The sequence below is a fragment of the Asparagus officinalis genome, chromosome 5 (assembly GCF_001876935.1).
Source record: "Asparagus officinalis chromosome 5, Aspof.V1, whole genome shotgun sequence".
NCBI classification, from domain to species: Eukaryota; Viridiplantae; Streptophyta; class Magnoliopsida; order Asparagales; family Asparagaceae; genus Asparagus; species Asparagus officinalis.
This window is the reverse complement of record NC_033798.1, coordinates 107,062,727-107,073,754: the sequence shown is the minus strand read 5'-3', so window position 1 is coordinate 107,073,754 and position 11,028 is coordinate 107,062,727. Positions and strand designations below refer to the sequence as shown.

The 11,028-nt window shown below is 36.9% G+C and overlaps 1 protein-coding gene across 2 annotated transcripts in view; it reads left to right on the top strand.

The window, feature by feature from the left end:
• Positions 793-11,028, top strand: part of LOC109840557 — a 15,311-nt gene continuing 5,075 nt past the window's right edge. Inside the window, exons 1-11 of one of the 2 annotated variants that reach the window (XM_020409246.1) lie at positions 793-1,285; positions 2,372-2,507; positions 3,791-3,924; positions 5,118-5,319; positions 5,941-6,179; positions 6,266-6,377; positions 7,013-7,157; positions 7,262-7,404; positions 7,676-7,845; positions 7,926-8,225; positions 8,312-8,367. In XM_020409246.1, coding sequence (XP_020264835.1) covers positions 1,067-1,285; positions 2,372-2,507; positions 3,791-3,924; positions 5,118-5,319; positions 5,941-6,179; positions 6,266-6,377; positions 7,013-7,157; positions 7,262-7,404; positions 7,676-7,845; positions 7,926-8,225; positions 8,312-8,367 — 1,856 coding nt within the window. In that variant the 5' untranslated portion in view covers positions 793-1,066. Of the gene's footprint in view, positions 1,286-2,371; positions 2,508-3,790; positions 3,925-5,117; positions 5,320-5,940; positions 6,180-6,265; positions 6,378-7,012; positions 7,158-7,261; positions 7,405-7,675; positions 7,846-7,925; positions 8,226-8,311; positions 8,368-11,028 lie in introns of those variants that run through there. The other variant, XM_020409247.1, reaches the window with a different exon arrangement.

The window sequence follows — 11,028 nt, the reverse complement described above, 5'->3', positions numbered from 1 at the left end:
ATTACCTCAGCATTAAATGAGAAGTGATCCGGGACGTGTCGGTGCCGACGTGGTCTGATGGGTCATGAAGACTATCGGGACTAAATGCATGATGGTGCCTGCCCAGCATTAAATGTGATGCTGATACGTTGTCAGTAGGAGAGGTTCGAGGTCGAAGTTATCCTTTAACTTGACCGAGAAGTAACGCCTCTCGAGTCGACCTCGCAAGGGGTCGAATAACTGGTCGAGTGGGCTCGTAGCGAGTCATCTTCGACAAGAGGATAGACAAGTACCGCCCTTCGAGTCGACCCAAGAAGATGTTGACTCGGCGAGTCGGCTAAGTCGGGATCCTTGCTGGTCTTGACCGCCGATTTGATTAGAACATTGCATGTAGAAGTACACATGTCCGTTGTTGACAAAGGGCTGCACTTTGGCGAGTGAAACACCAAAAAAACCTCGAATCAATGATAATAATGAATAATAAGTAATGGTAAACATGAATACAAATTCTATCAGGACATCCGCAGAGTATTTGCTAATTTGAACCGTCCAATTTAGTTTAGATTAGAATGTTTTGATAGAATTTTGTATTCCGCTAAACAAATCACTCTCTTACCAAACTAGGATTTAACCACCAATGTATAATGTCACACACACATACTCAGATAGGTTTCTCTTCAAAAAAGTTACAAAAACATCAAACTGAAATAACAAAAATTAATTTTCTTTCCAAAGAAAAAACAATAATTTTCTTCCAAGCTGACACTGTCACTCTCATGTGCTATATCTCTTAACGGTATCTTCACAGCCATCCATTGATTTACCCTCTCTCATGTATTCTCTCTCTCCCAAATTAGTTGAGTAATTATTTACAAGCCCAAAAGCATTAAATACATCGAGAGAATCCCTGCACCTCAATCCCACTGTCATGCTCCAATCCCATTTATCACTAGCTCCTCACTCGAAGAACGAGAAAAATATTAGAACAAAAAAGGGCCCAACAAAAGAAATTTCATCATCTTCCACAAATCCAAAATCAAAGTACAAAAACTGAGAGGTTGGGTAAAAGAAAGGGCCTTCCTCTGAGATGGGTTTGGCCCAGAGGGGGCCATGGCTGCTCATGCTTCTTCTCCTCTCTTGGGTCTCCATCTTTCTCTCTCTAAAAGCTCACGCTGGTGACAATTTTAATGTGAAGTTTGTAAAAGCTCCATTGCCAGTTTCATCATTGGATTCAGCTGCATTTGGGTTTGAGGTTTCAGAAGGGAGGAATGGGGGCCTCTGCAGTGACTGTAGCCTCACATGCAAGGTTAGATGAGCTGGATTTAGGTTTTTATTTTTATTTTTTATAGTGGGTATTGTTGCTCTTGTGAGAATTGCAACTGAATGTGACTGCATTTTGTGAAAAAGGTCTTTTTGAGATTATTATCCTGAAAATTGATTGTTTCTACTCCTCTGTTTTTCCCCCGCTAAAACTTTACTATCTTTGGGTATTTTTCAGAATCATAACCATTATAGTGGGTTAGATAGCGGACAACTGTATGGAGTTTTTCTCAAATATAAAAGGAAAGCCTTGACATTTGCTAATCTTTTTACCCCACTTTTTTTCTTTTTCTTTTTGGGTTGACTAGATAATGTGAGTAATTTTGGTTAATTTTTCCGATCTATAATGTTGGGAAGATTTTGAAGGTTGCTATAGTTGATTTTCTGAGGATTGTTGGAAGGGAGCGTGAGTAATTAAATTCCTCCAAGCTAACTATTTAGCAAATTTGCAGAAATTAGAACTAGCTTTCTATAATTTTCTTGTAGTGCTAAGTTGTTTTAAAATTTTAATTGCACATGATACAAACCTTAAGACAAAGCAATATAAGGTCCTAAAATTTATGTACATATATAAATGTAACTGTCAATCTTAGCACAACGGGAAAAGATACATACACATTAAGTTATGTATTTTCGCTACTAATTGATTTTGACATGTGTAACTAGTTCCAAAATACACTATAAACAAAAAATTCTCTTAATGGGTGCATTTAAAGAGGGTCGGCCTGAGGAAATGCAACTGGGATTTTAAAAGCCTGTGCTAAGGTAGGTTTGAAACCTAAATGATATCCTGACAATGGAAAGATAGAACTTACTATCGACATAATGTTTCATGACTTTGTTTACGATTCATGAAGTAGGGTGTCCCTTTACTTCATTCCAAGAACACATGCAATCATTTTTCTGACAGTTAATTGATAACTGATAATGAAAGGTATGATGAATTACTGTTGACGTCAACAGTCTATGGTACCTTAGGAGGTAATATCTATTAATTATTTTTGTCTTTAGACATGTATCATATTGTTTCCTTCCTCATTGTCTAATTATATTCATAATCACATCAATGTAGTTGGATAACTCCACTTCTTCAGTCTGTAAGTCTAGAGAAGTATCATATAAAGGCTTGCATGATGGAGATCATACATTTGAGGTCTGCACCAATGGATCTCTGGGAGTTCATTGTGCTAGCTATAACTGGACTATCGGTAAAGAAACTTCCCTTTGTATTCTCATTTAGTTTCTTTATTTATGCAAGTTTCCGTTGAATATTCGTCTTCCTAAGATGCAACCTTCACGAACATACTCTCTGATGTCTCCATGCATGGATCTATGGAATATAGGTAAATTACACTGAGCCCCCAATAATTTTCAGCATTTCGTAGGAAACCCTCAAGAACTTTCAAAATTGGAATAAACCCTCAATAACTTTTGGAATTCCAGAAAAACCCCAATAACTTTCCTCATTATGCAGATAACCCCCATAATTTTGAACCAAAAAACAACATAAATGGACATTGTTATTGGCCGTTTAGCATGCTTTACCCAAAAGATATTGGGGGATTTCTGCAAAAGATATTGGGAGTTTAATACAATTTTGAAAGTTATTCTGGCCTGGGTGTTCTACAAAACACTTAAAAGTTCTTGAGGGTTGAGTGTAATTTACCCATTAAATAATTTATTATGCAAATTTTACACAACAAAAAACTATGGAAAAAATGCAAATGCTGATAGCAAATGACTAATCAACATTAAGATGCCAATCTATTTCCTCTGGCATCTATTACCTCACATTCAGCACCTTTCTAGCATGACCAATAAATATGGAGACTTGGGAATGTCTTATTTAGCTATTTGTTAGTTGAGTATGACAACATGAGAATATTTTATTGATTTGCCAGAAGATGAACCTTATTTTTGTCCTTTAGTTTTAGAAATAGAGCTTTGCTACAGGGACCCAAAATATGGGACCAATAGGGGGGACAAGTGAGGTGTCCATCTCCTATTGGATAATGAATTGGTCATCATTAATGATGGCCAATTCATTATCCAATAGGAGGTGGACACCTCACTTGTCCCTCCTATTGGTCCCATATTTTGGGTCCTTGAGGAAATTTTCTTAGAAATAAGCAGATATTAATTTGGGAAAGCGTGAATATGATCATAATTAGAATACACCTTTTGATATGTAGTTCATGCATTTAATTTTCTTTTAGGTGCTGCCTAATATTTAAATTGTTGACTTTCTATGAAACTGGCTGCAACTTGTATGAGAACACTAATTAATTGACCTAATAAGTAGGAGATTTTGTTCTCGAATATTGAAAATCAGTATGAGTATATTAAGGATAATCTAGCTAATTTTATCTTCATATTTATATAGTAAAAGGAACTGGATAACATTTTCCTGAATAAAGTAAGCTTATAGAACCACTTATGTTTTCATATTTTTCTATAGACCTTAACTTCAGAATTATCTTTCACTTTGCAGATACAGTTCCTCCTACAGCATTAGTTTCAGCTGATACATCTCTTACAAGCATGTCAAATGTCTCTGTTCATATTACATTCAATAAACCTTGCACTGGTGGAGGGGGATTCAGGTGCTCATCAGATTATTGTAGTGTAAGTAGCAATTAACTAATTTGGAAAAGGAAATAAATCTTACTCTCTATCTTTAAATCATTCTAAGCATTAAAATGCACATAAAATATGTGTCTTGTTTATCCAACTGACTACCTGAAGATTCTTGCCAGTTGATTGTGGTAGACAAGATCAGATTTGGATATGTTAGTTTTCCAGGACTAGAAATATCTCTCTAAGCTTCTGCCATACAAGTGTTTGTTTGAGAATTTCATTACAAGTATGTGCATGTGTTTTTGTGCGTGTGCGGGTGTGCATGCATGTTTGCATGTGATATACAAGAGTTTGTTCGTGAATATACTTGCATTTGTTGCCTTTTGGCTAACATATGTGTTTGCATGTGTTTGTGCATGTTCTATATTTGTACATGAAAATTGAAAAGAGTACAAAAAGTAACTAACAAAACAAACCAATTAATAAACTGTACTTTTGCAGTTATACGTTTTCTAACATTTTGTAATAGTCAAAGGGCATGCGAAGTTTCAAAGAGACACCCACACACCCACATGCACATGCGCGCGCACACTCACACACACACATGCAGACACGCGCACGCGCATGCCGCACACAACCCACACTCAAGCATACATTTTGTTCTATTTATGTAATATTATTATCTCTGTGTGTATCTTTTTCTATTTGTTATTGCATTTTCTTTTATGAAACCATATAATATGTTATTTTTTCCATGTATGATCTGTATCACGTCTACCTTTCTCAAGAACTGTATTGGTCTGATGCTAAGTATTCAGTGTACATAAAATCATGCTGCAGATGATAAATATTCTCCACTTTATGAAGTGATCTAATTAGAGATTGAACTCTTTTGCTTTATGCTTGCAAGAATTATATCAAAACAACTGACAAAAGACAGATTAGCTTATAGATTTAGACTGGAAAGAAATCTTGGAGATGAACATAATATTACTTGACATATCTATTTACTTGCTCACTGCTGTTTATTAAAATTAAAATACAGAATCCTATTTGGATACATGAACTAATCATACTTTTACGTGACTTACTTCATAGGTTATTCATCTAAGCTTATATGCATTTCGCTACTGAAGTTAGAACTGTAGAATTTTAGCTTTCTAATGCCTTTAATTTAAGGCAGTATTGCTGTATCAAACTTGCAGATTGTTTCTTATTTCGTTTTACCTCTTAATTTGCAGCTTCTTGTCTATGGGGCTGGCCATGTTATACCATCTGCTCTCAAGATTCTTCAGCCTGATCTACAGTTTTCTCTTGTGGTGGCTATATCTACTGCTGTACAGTATGGGAGATTGGTACTGGTAATGGATAAGAATTTTTGTACAGATGCTGCTGGAAATAAGTTCACCAGGACATCAAATTCGAGTTTCCTTTTACATATTGGTATGTTGACTTTATTCATCTGTATCATATATGCAAAATCAATCCATGAACCATTTTCAGATTTAGGAACCAATTAAAAGTAGCATCTATCTTGTTTTTAAAATTTGGAATATTACATTTCCAGTCCCAAGAAGTGAATGTTGAAATTTTTTAGAGATATTACTAGCTGGAGATTGAAGGGTGAAGTTGCCTACTCTATGTTCTCTTAGAGATTTAAATTTTCGGACTTGCATAACCTTGTATACCTATGACTATAATCTTTTCTTTTTTTTCTTTTTTCTTCTCCCTATGAATGTGAAATGTTTCAAGAGATTTATAGTTCAACAAAGAAAAAGAAAATAAAACATCGTCATTTAACCTGCTTTATTGGAGAATACAATTTTGCTTTTGAATATTTTACTAGTCTCATTTTGATGATTTTCATGCCTTATTTCAGTCTGTAAACTTTAACATGATTATTTAAATCACGTATTTAAAAGATTCAATATATTGAAACTGTAAAAAAAAATTGTCACGTCTTATGTTACACAATGTTGTTGTATTTTCATACATCCTCCTCATAGAAAATTCTGAACCAGTTCGTTCAGTAAATTAACTCCTTATCCAAATTGGAACTTTCAGATAGAAGAAATGTTTCTGTACAGCTAAGGACTCACATTCCAAAGAAACTTCTTCATCTTAATGGCAAGCCAAGAACAGTTGAAGCAACTAACAGCCATAAGGACCTGAGAGTTTATTTATATTTCTCAGAACCAGTCCTTAATTCCTCTGCAGAAATTTATGATACTCTCCGCACTAACACTGGTTCAATTTCTCCTATAAATGGGGACAGCCTTGGGTATCGTCGTTTTGGTTATATGGTGAGTTTCCTTCCCCGGTACCTTTAAAACATAGGATGACTTCTTTTCTGTGTGATTTAGTGATCTGAACTTTTTTTTTCTTTCAGGTCAGCATTTTATCGAGCATGTCTATAGTCACAGTAACGTGTGAAACGAGCTCCATAATTAGTCGGCAGGGAACTCCTAGCTTGTTACCAAATCCAGTCACATTCCTTTATGGTATCTTCTAAATCTTTAAAAGAAGGATGCAAAAGATATGTGTTCTTATACTCTACAAAGCATAAGCTTCCTTAATAGCTTAACAAAATAAAAGAATCCAATTTCAGGCAGCACTTGTAAAATTTGGATGTGCTGCTTCCATGTAAAGTATCCTGTATCACTCACAAGAGGCAAAATTTACTTCTTCAGCAAGTTTTAGTAAGGCATCGGTGCCCAATTTAGCCAAATATAGCTTAAAATGGATTGAAATATAGAAAAAATTATGCTTCTTGACCCTCGACCAAAACAATATTCAGTCAAAATATCAAAGATGAGGACAGATGAAAATATTTGTTGATAATAGGAGAAGCTTTTAGATTGTGTTGTTCATTCTATGCTCTCTCCAGTAGGATTAATGACTTAACTATCTGAGGAATCAGATGCTAACTTGGATGACCAAAAAATACTTGGTTTTAAGAAGTTATAATTCTCTAATGACAACTTTAATTTTATTATAAATTACATGTAGATACTATACATGTCAAAAATATTGAAGTCATCACTGTGATTCTGTAATTTATACTTAATGGTTAATTTTTGCAGCATTTTCATGATTATTGAGTATCTTTATCTGATAAATGAGAATGTTATTGCAGATGCTCAACGACCTACCGTCAAGCTGAGTACAACTTCCCATAAAAAAACAAGAGCACACAACATACCAGTTCTGATAAAGTTTGTGAAGCCGGTGTTTGACTTCAACTCTTCATCTATATCAGTATCCGGAGGTCATTTGCTCAGGCAAGATATTTTCTCCTCAAATATATTCAGATTCTAAGTGCCAATTTTTCTGTAATTTGTTGGCAAGGAAGCGTCACTTCACTATACTTCATTTCTCCTTGCAGCTTTCATGATATAAGTAGGAGTGTTTACCGGATGGAAGTATATGCTGATGATAGCATTGTTTCCATAGTAGTGCCTGAAAATACTACAGTAGATGTTGCTGGAAACAAGAATCTAGCATCAAATCTGTTACAACTAAGACACTGTAAGAGTCTTTTCTTTTTTTATTCTACCTATAATAAAACACGGAGATACATTCAGTAGCTTGTCCATTGCCTGAGTTTTCATCTTGACAATATCAGTAATTCATAATGACCACTTACTAATAGTTGTATGAGTTTTCAAATGGCTTATATATTCATTGTTCAATTATGATTTTTACTAGATATGTTACTGAGCATACTGTTCTTTGTTGTTATTTATATTTACAAATCATATATTATCTATAGTCATGAACTTGTTTGTTTGTAATCCAGATTCTGTACCCACGGTCTCCTCTGTAGTGTCGACGATTACCACTGTTGTTTTTGCTGCAACATCGATGGCTGCAATTCTGCTCACTGTTTCGACTGCAAACCTTCTGTCATCTGAACTATTCTCAAAGCCAGTTACTTATCTGATATCTGAACCATCAAGAAATCTGGTGGTATGCTTTCAAAACTTTTTGAGGACTTACTTGATTCTTAGATATGTCATCTTCTTCTATCAGTTTTCTTCTTTTTGCAGAGAATTGCTTGTCACATTCAGGTATTTGCACTGACTAGATGGTTAGCAGTTTCCCTTCCTATTGACTACTATGAATTCGCTAGAGGTATAGAGTGGAGTATCCCTTACCTCAGTCTTCCATGGGAAATCGAAGGCTTTGGTTCATTTACCAAAGATTCAACTTCTCCATTTGCTACATATTCTGAACTTTGGGAAAAGATGTGGCCTTCTAGATTCTCACCATTGGACGACAAAATATTGGGCAATTCTTCAATATATGGGACGCCACTTACTCCAATGGAATACAGATTATTTCTTGAGGTTAGGGGTGTCTATCGTCTTTAAGCAGGTTAGTTTGTTCATATACTGAGACTAATCTTTTCTAGGAACTTTTTTTTGGCTGGTAGGACCAGAATATGCAACCTGAAGCTGAGTTGATTATGGGCCCACAAAATTTCGACTGGTAAATTATTATGAATATTTTCCTTTTCCATTAAGATGTTCTTGTTAATAGTTTATTTGCAACCAGAAAAGTATTATTTTAAGTGGCAGTTGTATATTTGGTCAATACCACTTCCTTCGACACTTGATGTGTGATGTAGTAGAAGCGGAATTAAAAGAGATATCTACTTGTTTTCATACGAGCATGTTGGCGCAGAGTCACGCCCTCACGCCGCGGAAGCGATATAACCCGAGAGAAAGCCCTAGCTTTTATTGTCACAAAAGCTCAAGCCAACCTCTATATTCCTGTTTCACAAAGGAAACAAGAATAGAAAGTAAAATATCTTAACAAAGTAAAATATGCACTCTTCCTCTCATTAGGACTGACTTGTCGAGGGAACCTACAAATAATAGCTAACACCCAGAAAACAATAAAGACACGAGTTTTACATGGTTCGGCAAACTTGCCTATGTCCTCGGGAGAGGTGAGGAGATATTCCACTATGAGGAGAACACCGACGACTTGTACAATCCACAAGCTCGTCTCAAAAGAAGAAGATTTGATTTCTTTTTTACCCAAAAGAAATTTACCTCTATTGTAAGATCTCTCCAATCTCTCTCTTTTCTCTCAAAACTAGATCTCTTTTTTTTTTCAAAAAACAGCCGCCAAAAAAAAACACCCTCGTTTCTCTCTCTGCTCCCCCCCCCTACAAAACCCTAGAAGAAAATCCTATTTATAGGAGATCCGGACCTGCTCTGCCAGTTGGAAAGCGTGTCTACTGATGGGAACTTAGGCTGCAAGTTGATGGTGTGGCCCTCACGCATGTGCGCGTTCACAACAATGTGTTCACAACAAACACATGGTTGTAGGTTCCCATGCATGTGGCACCCACGTGTTCACAATTCTCCACCTCATACATCATTTGATAAACCTTAAATTTTAGACGAACATCTCCGGGACGGATCATCTGATGGTAGTCACTCCTCAGGTCTATCTTGAAAAAGAACTATGATCCAGAAAGCATATCTAGCATAATATCGAGCCAAGGAATTGAAAGGTTGTATTTGATCTTGATCTTATTGATTGCCCGGCTGTCAACACATGTCCGCCAACTCGTCTTTCTTCAGGGAGATTAATGGTGAGACCACACACGGACTGAAACTTTATTGAATCAGTCCTTTCTTCAACAACTCGAAGACCTCCTACAATATAGCACTCTCCTTTAGATTAATGTCGTAGTGTGATAGGTCTGGTAAACTAGCACCATGAATAAGGTCAATGCGATGCTAAATATCTCGCATAGGGGGCAAGCCATTAGGTACCTCTTCAGGGAATATGTCGGTGAACTCTTCGAGCAATGGTTGTACAAGATGAGGAAATAAAAGAACTGAACTCGCAAAGCCGCTAAATACTACTACAAACATCATCGTAGTTTCCTACACCGTAGACTAAAGTATGTACCCTGCATAACAAGAAAAAATTATACTTTCTGACTTCGCTACCGTTGGAATTGGTTCACTGTGTGAGGGTGCGAGTGCAAACTGAATACCATATTTTCGAAATGAGTAAGTGTTCTTTTTGCCTCTGTGAAAGCAATCAATATCAAATTGTCAAGGTCTCCCTAGCAACAAATGACAGGCATTCATATCAACTATATCGTACAAGATGACATCTTTATATTTGCTGATGGAGAAAGAAATTCGATACTATTTGGTAACCTTGACGTCATCCATAGATTTAATCCAATCGATTTTGTAAAGATGTGGATGCTTCTCAGTAGGTAATTATAGGCGCTTCACAATATCTCATGAATAAAGTTCTCATTGTTGCTGCTATCAATGATCACATGGTAAATCTTCTATCGCATAGTGCATCGAGTAGGAAAGATGTTGTGTCGTTGTGGTCCTCTTCAGTTCTTGAAGCCAACAATATCTTACGAATCACCAAGGAGTGGGATGTGCAATCATCAATGTTATCTACGTCCTCATTCGTTGGGATATAAATGACCTCGCCAAAGACATCCTCATTGACTCTATCATCATCATGATCCACTATGTTAATATAGCCATGAGTAGGACAATTGATGGATCGGCCGCCTGGTTCACCACACTTGAAGCACTGTCCCATTATCTGCCGAGCATACGCAGTTAGGATGAGATTCTTGAGCAGTCACGCCCTGCAAAGCAGGCCGAGTGTTTGGTTCTAGCCACCTGCTTAGCCAGATTTGATGAATCTGATGATGCTGCAGTAATCTATGGTTGTGTTTGGTTCTAACCGCGGGTTCAGTGTTGTAAAAAGCGGCAATCACGCCGCTATAGCGTCGCTAATCACGGTCGCGGTGTTTCACCGCGCCAATAAAGGGGATAGCGGGGTGTTTTGGCGGAGAAAACTGCCTTTTGCTTTAAAAGCGCGAAATAGCGGGTTTTAGCCTTTAAAAGCGCTAAAACCCGCTATAGTAACTTCTTAAATCCCTCTCCGAACCCGACCCAAACCTATTAAACATAAACCCATCTCTCTCTTTGATCATGAATCCCAACTGTACCCAAGCTACCTACTCTCCCTCTTGTGTCTCTCTCTTTCACATCCTTCGGCGATGACTTCCAGCGCCACCTTTGGTCAACGCTGCCTCCCATCAACGTCGACGTAGCAGGCGGGATCAGAGCATGGTGGGGACCGCCGCAG